The sequence below is a fragment of the Oncorhynchus mykiss genome, chromosome 19, assembly GCF_057628025.1.
Source record: "Oncorhynchus mykiss isolate SJ-2025 chromosome 19, ASM5762802v1, whole genome shotgun sequence".
Lineage (NCBI taxonomy): Eukaryota > Metazoa > Chordata > Actinopteri > Salmoniformes > Salmonidae > Oncorhynchus > Oncorhynchus mykiss.
The window spans coordinates 39,676,481-39,695,817 of record NC_143040.1 but is presented as its reverse complement, the minus strand read 5'-3'; the positions used below and the strand labels follow the sequence as shown (position 1 = coordinate 39,695,817).

At 42.1% G+C, this 19,337-nt stretch overlaps 1 protein-coding gene and 1 long non-coding RNA gene across 3 annotated transcripts in view; one reads left to right on the top strand and one right to left on the bottom strand.

Moving 5' to 3' along the window:
• Window positions 1-19,337, top strand: part of LOC149975188 (uncharacterized) — a 226,937-nt gene that overhangs the window by 37,453 nt on the left and 170,147 nt on the right. The window lies entirely within an intron of this gene.
• The window catches only part of si:dkey-87k14.1 (leucine-rich repeat transmembrane protein FLRT2), a 57,123-nt gene continuing 43,261 nt past the window's right edge, over window positions 5,476-19,337 (bottom strand). For both annotated transcript variants that reach the window (XM_021573897.3, XM_021573896.3), the window contains exon 2: window positions 5,476-10,717. In XM_021573897.3, the coding sequence (XP_021429572.1) occupies window positions 8,087-10,132 (2,046 nt within the window). In that variant the 5' untranslated portion in view covers window positions 10,133-10,717 and the 3' untranslated portion in view covers window positions 5,476-8,086. The remainder of the gene's footprint in view (window positions 10,718-19,337) is intronic.

Sequence of the window (19,337 nt, the reverse complement as noted above, 5' to 3'; positions counted from 1 at the left end):
TATATCCACATGTCTGTCTGAGTGCTATTCTATGACTGTAATAACGTAGGTGGTGTATTATTTATGTGGCTAGCGGCTTTTAACCCAGTTAGAATGCAATCAGCAGGATTATTGACGATTGTAGGGAGGCATGAGACACTTCAATTCCCGGTGTCAATAACGTAAGTAGCAGGGATCTCCAAGAGCGGGCGTACATGTTCATTAAGGCGTTAAAGATGCCTCGGCAGCCATTATGCCTGGTTGCGTCCCAAATAGCACCTCAATCCCTACATAGTGTACTACTTTTGACCAGAGCTCTATGGGCCCTGGTCAAAAGAAATGCACTGTAGAGGGAATAGGGTGCCATTTGGGACGCAGGCCCTGACTGAGATGGGTAGAGCAGGAAATCATAGCAGCTCCCCTCCAATCCACTTACCCAGCGAGCGGAGAAATGCCAGATAATAATGTAATGAATCAGAAAATATGCAATTCTGTTACATCTATCAGGCCACTCTGTCTATATGTGGGAGGGTGCAATGGCTAATTCACATTAGATTGGAGAATCAATCTACACACCACAGCAATTCATCCCGCTGTTGTCGCTTTCCAGTGGCCAACATATATTCATGTTTAACATTTAGGGTCAGATCCATCATGAGGTGTTTAGATATCACAGTGCCAGGTGGAGGAGTCTCTCTCTCTATTATCTCTCTATCTCTCTCATACTCATGGTTGTTCTAGCTGAAAAGGAGCTATCAAAAGACAACGATACACACTAAGGGTTCTTGGAGTCATCATGGTTCCACATAGAACCATGAACCTCACCAACGAAATCTTAGTGTGTATACATATAGAGTTTAGCAAAGCATCCTCCATGTTGGCACCAACCATCCCATAACGATAACATTCTAATTTGCATTCTAACTAGAATGTGTTGAGGAACTTTCTTTGCCAAGATGCCTGTCATTAAAATTCTGAATCTAAACTGAGTTGTACTTGTATACTGTAGCTTGTTTATCTATGGCTCTGGTTCTATCCAGTCTGATTTTGTGGTTCAATCCAAGTCTCTCAGCGCCTTCAGTACAGTTTGGTGATCAATAGTAGCACCCTGACACCAAATGAATCCATTCACAGTCATGGAAAGGCTAAAGAAAGCCATGATACCTGTATTGAGATGAACACATTACATTCCTTTCTAAGAAACACATATGATGCTATTTCACTCTAGAATAAAGAGCAGATGTAAATTTTCATTAATAAATTGGTTTGAAATCCTCTTTATAATGTGAGCTCAATTTGTCATGTTTTGAAACCGGCAATAATGGTAGCGATAGTGAAGTAAGGGTGGCAGCCAATGTTATGAGCAACGTATCCTCTATTCCTGTAGGTTATAGGACACATTCTCCCAGCCAGACATCCTACAACTATTCTCTAGTCCGCATAGGGACTCATGCACAGAGACACAGGCATACACACAGAAGTGTACACACACACACACACACACACACACACACACACACACACACACACACACACACACACACACACACACACACACACACACACACACACACACACACACACACACACACACACACTATATCTGGTAACAATGGACATAGCCTTAATGCAGGGGCTGAACCTGATTAGAGGAGAGAGGCTAACAGGCAATGGTGTCAAGGTCAAATTAAGTCAAACTGCACTGAAGTGTGGTCACCAACTTTCATAGAAGGGGACATAGAGGGTTTATGTCAATGTCAAGTGAGCCTATCTCAGCCAACAATGTCTCTAATACTCTCAAATAGATTTTCATTGAATGGGATGAAAAGCTGTCAATGTCATGTTGCTTTGATCTGTGAATATTCTCCATATTTTATCTCAGTGGATAGTTGCATTTCAGCTAGACCAGACGTGTCCTTGATTATGATAATTGTCTGAGCATGTTTTTGATAGTCTCACATGATTATTGACAGAAAATCACAGTCCTGTGGTGCTTGTAAAGTAAAGAAACTCACATTTTCATCTCCCAGGGAAACCATCTGTCGGTCAGGAAAGCCCCGTTACTCCATAATATCTCTATTTTAGCACTTAATCAATTCTAGTAGATGTAATGACAACCCAAGACAACATTTAACACAGATTTGATATTTTCTGCTCATGTTTGCACCTTCTTATTTGCTCAGAACAGAAGAGGCAGTCTATCTCAGGCCAAACCATTAGGGCTGGGGACCATTTTTCATAATCCAGTGGAACCCCTGAGATCAATACTCTCCTGTGTGTGTGTGTGTGTGTGTGTGTGTGTGTGTGCATGCCAGGGTGTGAGGAAGAGAGCGTGTGTATGGGTGAGTCTGGCTGTGTGTGAGGGGAAAGAGTGTGTTTGTGTGTGTGTGTGTGTGCTGGGGTGTGAGGAAAAGTGTGTATGTGTGTGGGAGTGTGTGAGAGAGTATGTGGGGGAAGTAGATTGTGTGTTTACTTGATAATTATACCTCTGGCGAGTTGGGAGACCATCATTCAGGGGTCCCTTAGTCAATAGAAACTGCACCCAGTGTAAGTGTGTGCACAAGTCAGTGTGTGTGCCTGTGTCTGTGTGTTTAATTGAATGGAAGCTGACCATGGTAATGACCATGAGGCATGGAGCCCAAATGTTCCTGGAAGCTTGGGACCAATATATCCAGCAACTGCAGCAGGGCATTAAACACTGAGTTCAGGGGTAGTCCACTGCTATTGTTTTCTGCTTGATGAGTGTGGTGAAATGTGTTGTTATACGGTGCCAATGGCGACGCAGCTTCAGACACCTCAGCCATTTTGAAATCTCTGCAGTGATTTGCACACTAAGGAGGTACATCTGTTCAACTGAACAGACCCTCTTCCAAGGGAATTTATCGCAATGTATGTTCAATCAATCCTGTCTTCCTCCACCATCCCTTTGTATCTTCTCTTTACCAATCGTGAGGAAAGCACTGTCAACTATGTTGTCTCACCGGGCAGTGACATTCTGGTACTAAGACAGTGTGTGTATCCAAAATGGCACCCTATTTCCTACATAGTACATACTGTTGACCAGCGTCCTACAGTAGTGCGTTATATAGGGAATAGGGAGTCTGTTGGGATGCAACCTCAGTGTCACCCGTGTGATGTCCCACCCTGCAATGACCCTCTGGTTCTGAGAGAATCAGGATGTCAGTTTAACAGTGGCCTGACTATTAGTTGCCTGGCCAGCACAGTTACTGTAATTGTTCAGGGATGACAATGGACAACCAAGGACATGATCACTTAAAATACAGAGTCGACAGGCTACAAATTCCAAGATTAAACTTCAATGTGCTTTTCCAATGTGCTAGTATTCACCTGTATTTTAGATATTTGTTCTGTGGTTGTGGTAATAGAAATACAGAAATATAGAAAATATAGCACATTGGTATACAATATACAACCAACTTAACAGAGAAGTATTTTACTCATACCAAGTAAAATGATACGATTGCGATCTAGATTATTTTCATGAAAACAGTAGTCCACTTGTCCTCGTCAATCTGTCGTGTGACTAACAAACTGAAAATGCATCTTAAAACTTAAAGCAATGGTCCTTAAAAACACTCCCTCTAAGCTTACTCTGTAAGCATAGCAAACATGATTGCATGCTCTGTGATTTAAAAAAAATTAAAATACAGTGGATCAATTATAATTATACCATGGATATGGAGAATATAAAACCTCATATAAAACCTCAACTGATAGTTGCTCCCAGGCATTTATGACTGAAGAATGAGGACCATGCAGCACAGCGACTGCGAGCACTGTCTGAGCTTCTGTTGTTCCAGAAACTAGTCCTTCACATGATAAGGTTCAGACCATAAACAAACCTCAACAAGCAATACAAGGGATTAATCAAGGACGTATGTCAGTGAGAGGGTACACTTTTGGGGGTTTCTTCCATTGGAATTATATTGAATTCTGCTTATATCACACAATAAACAAAGTTCAAATGCAGAGACTCCGAGACCATTGATTGAGTGCTTTGAAAGTGACAGTTTTGGAGTGAAATCTGTAGCCTATCGCCGTTGCGCTGAATCATTACAATGGACAGCACCCTACATACTAGAGCAAGGCTGTTTTGGTATTGAATATAGGCTACAAAACAGATAGGCTGTTTGTAAAAGGGGAATTACCCTATGTGAATGCAGCCATACACACAGCTGTTTTACCAAAATAACGGCAACTAAATGCTGAAAGTAGAAGCCTGGTTATTCATGCACGCAAACAAAAATACTGAATAGCAGTTTAGCTTAGAATACCGACACAACTGCAAACGTGAACAGAACAAAACAGTGGTACCAAGTAGTAGGCCTAGTAAACAAAATATAATATTGATAAAGGCATGACACCATCTATATTTAGGCTAGTTTCATTAACGGTAAACAATCACAGCAAATAAAAGGAGAATGGAGATCAAAATAACCTAAACATAGCCTACGGCCTACTACAGTGAGATGCAGCCATGCACAGCTGTCTCGCCAAATAAATTGGCTCATAGGCACGCTTCAAACTCTAGGACAATTTGACTACTATTCTAATGAAAATAATTGAGATTGCAAATGGATCATATTACTTGGTATGAGTAAAATACTTATCTGTTAAGTTGGTTGTATATCATTTAAATAGCATTCCAATGTGATATACTTTATATATTTCTGTATTTCTACTACCATAACCACGGAACAAATATCTAAAATACAAGTAAATAATAGCACATTGGAATAGCACATTGAAGTTTAATCTTGGAATTTGTAGCCTGTCGACTCTGTATTTTAAGTGATCATGTCCTTGGTTGTCCATGGTCAACCCTGAACAATTACAGTAACTGTGCTGGCCAGGCAACTAATAGTCAGGCCACTGTAAAACTGACATCCTGATTCTCTCAGAACCAGAGGGTCACTGCAGGGTGGGACATCACACGGGTGACACTGAGGTTGCATCCCAACTGACAGCCTATTTCCTATATAATGCACTACTGTAGGACGCTGGTCAACAGTATGTACTATGTAGGAAATAGGGTGCCTTTTTGGATACAAACACTGTCTTAGTACCAGAAGGTTACTGCCCGGTGAGGCAGAACATAGTTGACACTTCCCTCACAATTGGTAAAGAAAAGATGCAAAGGAATGGGGGAGGAAGACGGGATTGATTGAACATACATTGTGATAAGTTCCCTTGGAAGAAGGACTGTTCAGTGGAAGATATTTACCTCCTTAGTGTGAAAATCACTGCAGAGATTTCAAAATGGCTGGGGTGCCTATAGCTGCGCAGCGGAGATACAGTGTGTGCCAACCTTTCACTCAATAATTTGAACTATTTGGCTATTTTTATAAAGGGGATGTAAAACTCCTCCACACTGGGCCCGTCGCAGACCTGGACAAAGTACCACACATATAGTATGAGTACACTACCTTCAAATCTGTCCTCAATATGAAAGTATCTCACTCACAGACACTGATCTCCCCAGAGAGGGAGCATTTATTTATTTACTTTTATAGATGACCACACAACTGAAGGAGACGGAAGTGTGAATTTAAAGGCTGATTACTGTCTCCACCGGCACACCAGGAACATAGCTTAGAGATCATTTAGATAGGTATACTGTTTATACACCTAATTCATTCCTCGGCTCTCAAGAGGAATCACGGGAGAATATGTGTGTACACACACACTACAGTATACTGTGTACACATGTAAAGGACGTCATGCTGATAGCTTAGCTAGTACCAATTCTTCCACATTCAGCCCATACCTGACGCAAACTCAGGACCTCTGCCTTGCTAACACACATGACCGCCCTCCTGAAGCATTTTACCAGTCGGTGCCTCGTGAAAAGCTAGCTATCCGCTGGCGCAAGAAGTGACACTTCAGGCTGAGGAGTACATTTCACACATCCCCATGTGCGACACACACAAAGACTCACAGCTCAAGACTAATGAGGAAAACAGCCGAGCCATGACCTGGATCGGTACCGGATCATGTAATTGCAGCCATCAGTAGAAAAGGTGGCAGAGAGCCAAAATGGACTACAAGTCTGTCTGATCTTCAGTGCGGGCAGAGTTTGGCTAAAGTATAAATGACCTTTCACTAGACTAGAGACTCGTTAAAAAATAGATGCTAGAATAGAAGCTTCATGAAATGGAATGTCAGAGGTTGACAAAATGTCTGAGGATGAGGGATGCAACTTGCTACAGTAATCTATATCATTTTGGAATGTTAGAGATATAAAAGCCTTCCCTCAATGTTCCACATTCCCTAGACAAGCGATTTGATATGGGACACAATACATTTTGTGACAAACAAATTGCAGTATCATCATCTCAGAATTTGTTCTCAAGGGTACCATTCAATGTTTGACTTATTATTTTAAAACATTTATTATCCAGCCTGCACGTGTCCCTTCCAAATTAGGGCCCGACTTTTGTGAGAGCTGAGGACACATTTTGGTAGAAAAATAACTCAAAGCATCGATGATATAGACTCTCTACATAATTTGTGTATTTCTCCCAGAGAAGACCGTAGCATCACAGATAAAACATTTCTTAAGTGATAAAGAGATGCGATAAGACTGATGAAGCAACAAGATACAAATAAATAATCAAATACGAGGCAATCCATTTTTTCCAACAACAATTCAATGTCAATTGAATGTATTTACATTACACTTTTGTGCAGAAAACACATGGATTCAAAAGACCTTACATTATGAGCTGATCATTTCAAGGCACATATAATATATTACCATAACATATTTTTTTTGCTGAACATAAACTCAGATAGTTGCTTCGTATCCAACTGTCTTGACAGATGTGCTTGTGGATCTTTCATTCTCAGCTATACGACGTACAGCTTCCTTATGCTTTAATTTTCGTTTTTTTTGGAAAGCATAAGATGCAAACTTATGACCTGTGCATGATTTGCTGAGTCGAGCTGTTTTTTAAACAGCTTGGGAAACAATCAAAAGGTTCAACAAACTCCATAACTACAGTAGCCTACTACCATTTTCATGAACAGTATTTCCAGGTTGTGGTGAATGACCACTGGCCAACAACATAACCATGTGTTACTGAAATAAATACTTGAATCACACGCCGCATGTATCAAGCATCTCAGAATAGGAGTGCTGATCTAGGATCAGTGTAGCCAATTTTGTATAAGATGACAGAGGGGGACGTGATCCTAGATCAGCACATCTAATCGGAGACACTTGATGTCTACCAGCCCTGGAATCCATGCAGCCATTTGACCAACACTTCTCAAAACTGTGTTCATAGAAATGTGTCTTTGTTATGTAGATGAGATGATGAAAGAGAGACACTCACTGCAGTATTACTTACATAGGCAGAACTACATTTCAATACTCAGCAATGTCCAAGCAAATAAAAAGATCAAGAATCATGAATGAATCATTGACAATAATGAAAAATTCTGCCCTCTTGTGGTGCATTTGAATGAACAGATTCTCTCCCTCTTTCCCTCTCTCTTTCCCTCCCCTTCCTCCCTCCTTCCTATACTCTCTCCCATTCTCTCTCAAATCCTTACTGTGAGAAAATATTTATCCCCAAAGCTCATTTCCTGAATGGTTGGTTCTCTCTGTCACATTGAGTTGCCACATCAAGTCTATGACTTAAAACCCTTTTTGTTTTAATTTCCATTGCCAAAACATGGGATGTAGCTATATCTGTTATGGACATTGTGCATGTTAGACTCATTACTGGCTAGGGTATTTTTTTAGGAATGAGTAGACCGTCTGACTATCATATGACTTCCACATGGCCCAATCTTTATGGAGCTCAAAATATAAAATGATGAGAGAAAGCTCTGATTGTAAAGAACTGTATGCACAGAACCGAGTTACACAACTTTGAGAAATAAATAACTTATAAATCAATTAGCATTTTTTACTAAGGGAATATAAAAGTTAGCTGAATTCAACATTATAGCCCAGCCGGTGTATAAATTACATTGCAGACACAGAGGTCTTTGAAATATACTTTTCAGTGTACTGTATGCAGTTAAGTGTATTTGTTAATACAAAGGGGGTTCTATAACACTCTGCTATGCAAAACCATCATGTACGGCAAAAGTCTGCGTCTGCTTGGACATTGTTCTTGCAGTATACTGTGCTATTGCTTCCCAGAGGGCAGTCTCTGAAGCCAATGCCCCCATTAGGGGTATAAATGGGCTGTATGCGGTAGTCTCCCTTGAGGAGCTGCTCGTTGTTCAGGGACGCTATCTGGAAGCTGGTCTCAGTCATTTCCAGTATAGAGTTATCCTTTTTGGTTCCTGCCTCGCAGTAGTCGTCTTTTCTCCTGCCCTTATTGTATTTCCACTTGGCCGAGGACGACCGACCCTTCTTGTGCATGTGCCAGCAGAATATGCTAAGGAGAAGCACCAGAACTACGATCACGGCCCCTCCGATGAGGCCAGCCAGAAGAAAGGGAGAACTGGGGTCCTGCTGGGTGGCCTGCTCCGGCCCCGGTGGCCCTGTATTATTACCTTGGCCATAGGAGACCGGCTTAGTCACAGCCTCTGAACACACTGTATCATCCTTGGGCCGGTAGTTATTGAACGCATCCAACGGGATGACACAGATCCGGTAGGTGGACTTAGGCTTCAGGTTGACCAAACGTATGCCCCGGTGCTCCCCTCCCACCATCCTCTCCCTCACTGTGTCTCCCGACAGGCTGGGACCCATCTTGGCCCAGGTGACCTTGTAGGCTGTGACAGGAAAGGAGGCCACCCAGCTGACGTGGATGGCTGAACCATTGAGTATGGTGAACTTGATCTGCAGGGTCTCCCGCTCAGGGTCCAGGGGCGGCAGGTTAGTCCTCTGTTCCCCATCTCTGGAAGGGGAGGAGGGGAGGAGAGGGGGGTTATGTGTGGGTGAGAAGGGGAGCCTGGATGGGGGAGAGAGAGACTCTGTGTCTGAGGGGTAGCCTGTGGAGGAGGGAGGGAAGCGGATGGTGAGGCCTGGCGAGGTGGGGGGCAAGTGGGTGGGCAGCAGGGCAGCCGTGGTGCTGCGAGGGCACTGGATAAGCTCGGTGTTCAGCTCTCTGATTACCATGCCCCGGACAGTTTCGGGCTTCTGGCACATGAAGCCGCGCACGTTGAGGGAGACTGGCAGAGACTTTAACCACAGTATGACCCAGTTAATGCTGCAGTCACACAGCCAAAGGTTGTTACGAACAGTGAGCTGTCTGAGGCTGACGAGGCCATCAAAGACCCCCTCTGTCAGGGACTGCAGCTGGTTGTTGGAAATATCTAGCCTCTCCAGCTTTCTCAGCCCCGCGAAGGCCGTCACAGGGATCTCATTCATCTGATTATCCTGAAAGTTCAGCTTCACCAGAACATCCCCTGGGAGAAGCGGGGGCGGGTAGGTGAGGGAGTTCCGCGCCAGAGACAGCTCCCGTAGTGTCACCAGGTCCTGGAAGGTTCCAGGGGCCACACCCTCATCTGTCAGCAGGTTCCCGTCCAGCAGGAGGCGCTCTAACCTCGTCACATTCCTGAGCGCCTCCTCGGTGATCACTGCAATCCGGTTCTCGTCCAATCGCAACTCTTTGAGGTCCTCAGGGAGACCAATAGGGACACTGCTCAGGTGGTTCTTGGTGAGGAAGAGCATCTTGAGGCTGACGGCCTCCCTGAATGCCCCTTCTTCCACCCCAACTGTAGAGATAGAGTTATCGTCCAGGTGGAGCTCCTCCAGCCACAGCAGCTGAGCCAGCGCGGCCCTGGAGATGGTCTGGATGTTGTTCTCCTGCAGGTGCAGTACCCGTACATTCTTGGGCAGGTTGATGGGAAACTCGTCCAGCTGGTTACCATAGAGATAAACAGTCTCCACGGAGGCGACGTTGTGAAGCTCAGAGGGGAAGCCGGCATTGTTGATCTGGTTGTTGTGGAGGTAGAGGGTCTTGTAGCCCTCTCCGATCCCTAGAGGCACCGAGGTCAGGCTCCTCTCGTTGCAGTAAACAAAGGTCCTGTCACAGCGGCACTCCTCTGGGCAGCTTGAGCCAGATGCCCGGTAGAACTGCATGTGCAGGCCCAGCAGTATGGGTATCCATGGCCTGAGGAAAGAGGCCCAGTCCTTATTCCACACGCGCAATGGATGTAGCTCCATTATAAACGATAGGTCAGAACTGATGGAGCTGTCGTTAAAAGAACGACAAATGACAATCACAACAGCCAGTAGCAAAAAAAGGAAAAAAGAACAAAAATAGTAAAAATCCACCCGAATAAAAAAGTTCTGTAACCAGCTGTGAATGCTTAGTTTGCTGCTCCAGCAGTAAGCAGTGGTGAAGCGGCAGCAGCAGCAGTGCTGGAGAAGGCCTCTGGTGGTAATTCCTCCGTAATTGCCTGTCCTAAGCGTCCTAACACAAGAGCAATGGTCTCATTAAGCAATGTGCCTCCTTCACCGGCCGCCATCCACACTCACTAGCTCGCTACGGGGGATGATAGCAAAGCTCATCACATTTTCACTCTCAGTCAGCCGCCGCAGTGCACTGTAAGGGCCAATTTAAAATGGTGGCTACCAGAGAGCCATGTGTGGTACACTCAGGGTTATCATCGGAGAGACCCCTCCTTCTCCTTCTCTTCCTCTCTCTCTCTGTCTTTCACTCTCTCGTTGTTTCACTCGCTCACGTTACACACGGCTGGGCCCAGACTGATGCTGCCTCCGTTGGAATTGACATTTGGATCCAGAGGCCTATTTTCAAAGAGACAAATGGAGAAATCAGTTGGATGATCTTAGAACGCATGCTTTCCCTCTAAATTAACAGAAAGGAAGACTTCAATTTCTATCCCTCAAATACAAAGTGCAGCATTGTAAATTAGAGAGAACAGACTCAACATGAATTGACTTATGCTTCACAAGATGTGATGCATATCTATCAACAACAGTTTACCAGACTTGTGCTTTTCAACAATATCATGTTGACAGACTAGTGGATGGTAAATCTGATAGACACACTTATTTCATATCCTTCACCAGACATGTGTTGCAGCAGTGGATGTTATATAAAACAGTGAATGTTGAATAATGCTCTTGTTGTAAAAAATAATGTAACACTTTACATGACAGTTTCCTTACAGCTGTAATTACGTCATGAAACAGCTGGCCATTGTGATCTGTAGCATAGTTTTACAAATGAATCACAGGTAGAAGTGTCAATGAAAATGTCCATGAAGCATTGTAGGTTTAATCCAATTGTGGCCATATAATAATGGAACAATGGAAACATTATTGTGTGGAGTTGCGCATTTTCAGTGCTGTGAAAAAGTATTTTCCCCTTTCTAATTTTCTCTACTTTTGCATATTTTTGATACTGAATGTTATCAGATCTTCAACCAAAACCTATTAGATAAAGGTAACCTGAGTGATCAAATAACACAACAATTACATACTCATTTCATTTATTTCATAAACAAATTTATGCAACACCCAATGATCCTGTGCAAAAAAAAGTAATTGCCCCCTTACACTCAATAACTGGTTGTGCCACCTTTAGCTGCAAGGACTCCAACCAAACACTTCCTGTAGTTGTTGATCAGTCACTCATGTCGCTGTGGGGGAATTTTGGCCCACACTTGCATGCAGAATTGCTTTAACTCAGAAATATTTGTTGGTTTTCAAGCATGAACTGCTCGCTTCAAGTCCTGCCACAACATCTCAATTGGGATTATGTCTGGTCTTTTGATTAGGCCCTTCCTAAATGTAAAATTTGTTGTTTTTTAGCCATTTTCATGTAGACTTTATTGTATGTTTTGGATCATTGTCTGGCTGCATAACCCAGCTGCGTTTCAGCTCACAGACAGATGGCCTGACATTCTCCTGTAGAATTCTCTGATACAGAGCAGTTATACTTTTGACTCATCTGTCCATAGAACATTTTTCCAAGAGTCTTGATGATCATCCAGGTGCTCCCAGGTTTTTTCTGCCAAACTTCAGTCAACTTTTTAGACAAATGGGTCCCATTTTGTCTGGCAAAAGCTAAACACTGCATTCCACAGTAAAAACCTCATACCAATGGTCAAGCATGGTGGTGGTAGTATGATGGTTTGGAGATGCTTTGCTGCCTCAGGACCTGGACGACTTGCCTTAATAGAAGGAACATTAAATTCTGCTCTGTATCAAGGATTCTACAGTATAACGCCAGGCCATACATCTGTGAGGTGAAGCTTGAAGCACAGTTGGGTCATGCAGCAAGACAATGATCCCAAAAACATTTTATTTTGTATCTTTATTTAACTAGGCAAGTCAGTTAAGAACACATTCTTATGTTCAATGACGGCCTAGGAACAGTGGGTTAACTGCCTTGTTCAGGGGCAGAACGACAGATTATTATTTTAAAAAATGTATTATAATTATTTATTAATTATTATATATTTTTAACTTTGTAAACTTTGGGATTTGATCTTGCAACCTTTCGGTTACAATGCTCTAACCACTAGGCTACCTGTCGCCCCAAAACAAATAATCAAGTCTACATAAAAATGGTTAAAAAGCAACACATTTTAAGATTTGGCATGACCTAGTCAAAGTCGAGACCTAATCCGAATTGAGATTTTGTGGCAGGACTGGAAATGAAATCAAAATTCTTCCACAGCGATGTGAGAGAATTACATACAACTACAGCGAGCATTTGGGGTGGCAGGTAGCCTAGAGTTTAGAACATTGGGCCAGTAACCAAAAGGTTGCTGGATCAAATCCCTGAGCTGATATGGTAAAAATCTGTCATTCTGCCTCTGAACAAGGCAGTTAATCCACTTTTCCCTGGTAGGCTGGCATTGTAAGTAAGAATTTGATCTTAATTGGCTTGCCTAGTCAAATAAAGCTTTAAACAATGGTTGTAGTCATTGGAGCTAAAGGTGGTACAATACATTATTGAGTGTAAGGGGGCAATACATTTTTCACACAGGGTGTTAATTAAATAAATAAGTATACTTTTTGGGGGTTATTTGTAAACTCAGGTTCCCTTTATCTAATATTAGGTTTTGGTTGAAGATCTAATAACATTCAGTATAAACAGGGTTGGCTAGGTTACTTTCTAAATGTAATCCATTACAGTTACTAGTTACCTGTCCACATTCTTTATCAGTAAAAATTCCAGAAAATTATGTCATGGCTTTAGAAGATTCTGATAGGCTAATTGACATCATTTGAGGTGTACCTGTGGATGTATTTCAAGATCTACCTTCAAACTCAGTACCTCGTTGCTTGACATCAAGGGAAAATCAAAAGAAACCAGCCAAGACCTCAGAAAAAAAATTGTAGATCTCCACAAATCTGGTTTATCCTTGGGTGCAATTTACAAACGCCTGAAGGTACCATGTTCATCTGTGCAAACAATAGTACACAAGTATAAACACCCTGGGACCACGCAGTCGTCCTACCGCTCAGGAAGAAGACGCGTTCTGTCTCCTATCAAATGATGTCAATTAGCCTATCAGAAATCTTCTAAAGCCATGACATCATTTTCTGGAATTTTCCAAGCTGTTTAAAGGCAGAGTCAACTTAGTCTATGTAAACTTCTGACCCACTGGAATTGTGATACAGTGAATTATAAGTGAAATAATCTGTCTGTAAACAGATTGTGTCATTCACAAAGTAGATGTCTTAACTAACTTGCCCAAACTATAGTTTCTTAACAAGAAATTTGTGGAGTAGTTGAAAAACTAGTTTTAATGACTCCAACCTAAGTGTTTGTAAACTTCCGACTTCAACTGTATATACACGTACTAGTAAAAAATGTTGGGTCACACCTACTCATTCAAGGGTTTTTCTTTATTTTTACTATTTTCTACATTGTAGAATAATAGTGAAGACATCAAAACTATGAAATAACACATCATGTAGAACCAAGAAAGTGTTAAACATTTGTTTTATATATGCAGTGGGGCAAAAAAGTATTTAGTCAGCCACCAATTGTGCAAGTTCTCCCAATTAAAAAGATGAGAGAGGCCTGTAATTTTCATCATAGGTACACTTCAACTATGACAGACAAAATGAGAAAAAAATCCAGAAAATCACATTGTAGGATTTTTTATTAATTTATTTGCAAATTATGGTGGAAAATAAGGAATTGGTCACCTACAAACAAGCAAGATTTCTGGCTCTCACAGACCTGTAACTTCTTGTTAAAGAGGCCCCTCTGTCCTCCACTCATTGCCTGTATTAATGGCACCTGTTTGAACTTGTTATCAGTATAAAAGACACGTGTCCACAACCTCAAACAGTCACACTCCAAACTCCACTACGGCCAAGACCAAAGAGCTGTCAAAGGACAGCAGAAACAAAATTGTAGACCTGCACCAGGCTGCGAAGACTGAATCTGCAATAGGTAAGCAGCTTGGTTTGAAGAAATCAACTGTGGGAGCAATTATTAGGAAATGGAAGACATACAAGACCACTGATAATCTCCCTTGATCTGGGGCTCCACGCAAGATCTCACCCCGTGGGGTCAAAATGATCACAAGAACGGTGAGCAAAAATCCCAGAACCATACGGGGGGACCTAACCCTAGTGAATGACCTGCAGAGAGTTGGGACCAAAGTAACAAAGCCTACCATCAGTAACACACTACGCCGACAGGAATTCAAATCCTGCAGTGCCAGATGTGTCCCCCTGCTTAATAAGCCAGTACATGTCCAGGCCCGTCTGAAGTTTGCTAGAGAGTATTTGGATGATCCAGAAGAAGATTGGGAGAATGTCATATGATCAGATGAAACCAAAATATAACTTTTTGGCAAAAACTCAACATGTCGTGTTTGGAGGACAAAGAATGCTAAGTTGCATCCAAAGAACACCATACCTACTGTGAAGCATGGGGGTGGAAACATCATGCTTTGGGGCTGTTTTTCTGCAAAGGGACCAGGACGACTGATCCGTGTAAAGGAAAGAATGAATGGGGCCATGTATCGTGAGATTTTGAGTGAAAACCTCCTTCCATCAGCAAGGTCATTGAAGATTAAACGTGGCTGGGTCTTTCAGCATGACAATGATCCCAAACACACCGCCCGGGCAATGAAGGAGTGGCTTCGTAAGAAGCATTTCAAGGTCCTGGTGTGGCCTAGCCAGTCTCCAGATCTCAACCCCATAGAAAATCTTTGGAGGGAGTTGAAAGTCCGTGTTGCCCAGCAACAGCCCCAAAACATAACTGCTCTAGAGGAGATCTGCATGGAGGAATGGGCCAAAATTGAACTTGCAGAAAACATTTGACCTCTGTCATTGCCAACAAAGGGTATATAACAAAGTATTGAGATAAACTTTTGTAGGTGACCAAATACATATTTTCCACCATAATTTGCAAATAAATTCATAAATCCTACAATGAAATGTTCTGGGGGTTTTTTCTCATTTTATCTGTCATAGTTCAAGTGTACCTATGATGAAAATGACAGGCCTCGCTCATCTTTTTAAGTGGGAGAACTTGGACAATTGGTGGCTGACTAAATACTTTTTTGTCCCACTGTATTTGAGATACTCCAAATAGCCAGCCTTTGCCTTGATGAAAGCTTTGCAGACGCTTGGCATTTTCTTAACAAGCTTCATCTGGAATACTTTTCAAACAGTCTTGAAGGAGTTCCCACATATGCTGAGCACATGTTCACTGCTTTTCCTTCACTCTGCAGTCCAAAGCAAAACATCCCAAACAATCTCAATTGGGTTGAGGTTGGGTGAGTGTGGAGGCCAATTCATCTGATGCAGCAATCCATCACTCTACTTGGTCAAATAGCCCTTACGCATCCTGGAGGTGTGTTGAGTCATTGTCCTGTTGAAAAACAAATGATTGTCCGACTAAGCGCAAACCAGATGGGATGGCGTATCGCTGCAGATTGCTGTGGTAGCCATGCTGGTTACGTGTTCCTTGAATTCTAAATAAATAACTGACAGTGTCACCAGCAAAGCACCATCAAACCATCACACCTCTGCCTCCATGCTTCACAGTGGGAACGACACATGTGGAGATCATCTGTTCATCTACTCTGTGTCTCACAAAGACACAGCATTTGGAACGAAAAATCTCAAATTTGGACTCAGCAGACCAAAGACAGATTTCCACAGGTCTACTGTCCATTGCTCGCATTTCCTGGCCTAAGCATGTCTCTTCTTCTTATTGATGTCCTTTAGTAGTGGTTTCTTTGCAGAAATTCGACCATGAAGGCCTGATTCACGCAGTCTCCTCTGAACAGTTGATTTTGAGATGTGTCTGTTACTTTAACTCCGTGAAGAATTTATTTTGGCTGCAATTTACAAGGACGGTCAAATATAATACAATTATCCTCTGCAGCATAGGTAACTCTGGGTCTTCCTTTCCTGTGGCGGTCCTCATGAGAGCCAGTTTCATCACAGCGCATCATAGTTTTTGCGACTGCACTTGAAGAAACTTTCAAAGTTCTAGAAATGTTCTGGATTGACTGACATTCATGTCTTAAAGTGATGAGGTACAGTCATTTCTCTTTGCTTATTTCAGCTGTTCTTGCCATAATATGGACTTGGTCTTTTACCAAATAGGGCTATCTTCTGTATACCACCTCTACCTTGTCACAACACACTGATTGGCTCAAACACATTAAGAAGGAAATCAATTCTGCAAATTAACTTTAAAGAAGGCACACCTGTTAATTGAAATGCATTCCAGGAAACTATCTCATGAAGCTGGTTGATAGACTGCCAAGAGTGTGCAAAGCTGTCATCAACTTAATGGAGGCTACTTTGAAGAATCTCAAATATAAAATTAATTTTGATTAGCTTAAAACTTTTTGGGTTACTACATGATTCCATATGTGTTATTTCCAAGTTTTGATGTCACTTTTATTCTACAATATAGAAAATAGTATAAAGTAAAAATTAAGAAAACCCCTTGAATGAGTAGGTGTGTCAAAACATTTGACTGGTACTGTATGTACTATACCAATCAAAAGTTTGGACACATATTCATTCAAGGGTTATATATAAATATATATCATTTTATAAGTCAAAAAAATGGATGTAGCAAATGCAGATTGACCCTTTTTAAATCTATAAAAAAGTGTGCGAGTTTGAGCATGTGTCAATTAGGCCTATGAATTATTTTGTTTATCAGCATGAATTAGATTGAGCAATAAAATACCCATTTTATTCCATAGGCTTGGATCTGCACTATGCAGCTGTTGCAAGAGTGCATTTTTACTGGCTGTCCACTGGTTTCAAAAACTATGATTGATAAGCAGCTTCAACTTCTTCAATTCAACCATTAATGGGTTGAAATACACAGAAAGATTTGTGAGCAGCCATCCACAACAACCACAATCTAAAAGGCTCAAATAGCTAAATGAGAGAGCTGCATTGTGATTCACATCAATGCGCTATGCAGATATCAATAATAAGTCATATCCGTATCGCCGTAGACTACACCACTCCTGTCATCCTTACCCCCAAGTGTTTATTCAAGTTGGATACTCTTTGGATGCCGACAGCAGTCGCACCATAGGAAGACATAGCTTGGCCTGTAGTCTACAAAAGCCTATTCCTTTCTTTTCTCATGATCCATTGAACACATTTGGTGTGTCATCATAGTGATCTCTGACTTGTGGTCAGACTCGCTCAGGTGGAACAAACATAAACTTACACATTTTTTCAATGCTGATTTGAATGTCATTGAAAAAAACAGAAGTCTCAACTATTTTTCCTTCGCAAAACATACATTCTGAATTTAAAAGTAACAATTTTCAAAAGTATCTGTAATCTGATTACAATATTTTGGCTGGAAATGTAACGGAATACAGTTACTGTTTTTTTGTAATCCGTTACTCCCCAACTGCCAAAATAAAGAAAATACCAACATAAAGTGTCTTAGGGCGTTGGGCCACCAGAACAGCTTCAATGTGCTTTGGCATATATTCTACAAGTGTTTGGAACTCCATTGGAGGGAAGGGACACCATTCTTTCCTGAGAAATTCAATAATTTGGTGTTTGTTGATGATGGTGGAAAACGCTGTCTCAGGTACTGCTCCAGAGTCTCCCATAAGAGTTAAATTGGGTTGAGATCTTGTGACTGAGACACACATACGCTCAGATAGGCTCTACCTGTGCAGAACACATGCCCCTTTGCTGATGGTATAATCAACTCACTGCCCGCAAGTCGTCATAAAGCTTGCCACCCCACACCCAGTCCCGGTTGCCCCTTTTTCCCAGTATGCCCTGTACAGAGATTGTGCGCTCGGTATCCAAACATGCATGGTTTGAGACATGCGGTCACCGGTTGAGTATGTGTAGCTAACTACCCAGTTTAAGTATCAACATTACTGCCACAGCAGCATACCATTTGATTAACACTTGATAATACTTGATTTAGCCTACATCAATATTCATCAATATTGGTTGGTTGATACGTGGAGCAGAGAGAGGCAGAAAGACATACAGACGTAACAATCAGTAAAAGAAATAGAGCTAGCTAAAGAGAAGATTTACATCAATCATCAACATCAATGATCAGCTGATTGCCCACCCTCTTCTCCTGATGTCAATCATGTCTATAGGAGGCACTGTAACTACACTGAACAAAAATAAAAATGCAATATGCAACAATTTCAAAGACTTACAGTTGATATAAGGGAATCAGTCAATTGAAATAAATTAATTAGAACCAAATCAATGGATTTCACATGACTGGGAATACAGATATGCATCTGTTGGTCACAGATACCTTAAAAAAAAGTAGGGGCCTAAAAAACTCTCAGTATCTGGTGTGACCACCATTTGCCTCATGCAGCGCGACACATCTCCTTCGCATAGAGTTGATCAGGCTGTTGATTGTGGCTTGTGGAATGTTGTCCCACTCCTCTTAAATGGCTGTGTGAAGTTGCTAGATATGGTGGGAACTGGAGCACACTGTCGTATACGTTGACCCAGAGCATCCCAAACAGGCTTAATGGGTGACATGTCTGGTGAGTATGCAGTCAATGGAAGAACTGGGACATTATCAGCTTCCAGGAATTGTGTACGGATCTTTGAGACATGGGGCTGTGCCTTATCATGCTTAAACATGAGGTGATGGTATCTCTGTGCATTCAAATTTCCATCGATAAAATGCAATTGTGTTCAATGTCCAAATCTTATGCCTGCCCATACCATAACCATGGGACACTCTATTGACATCAGCAAACCGCTCGCCCACACGACCCCATTAAAGCTTTCTGCCATCTGCCCGGTACAGTTGAAACCGGGATTCATCCGTGAAGAGCAGACTTCATCAGCATGCCAGTGGCCATTGAAGGTGAGCCTTTGCCCACTGAAGTCAGTTACAACGCCGAACCTCAGTCAGGTCAAGACCCTGGTGTGGACA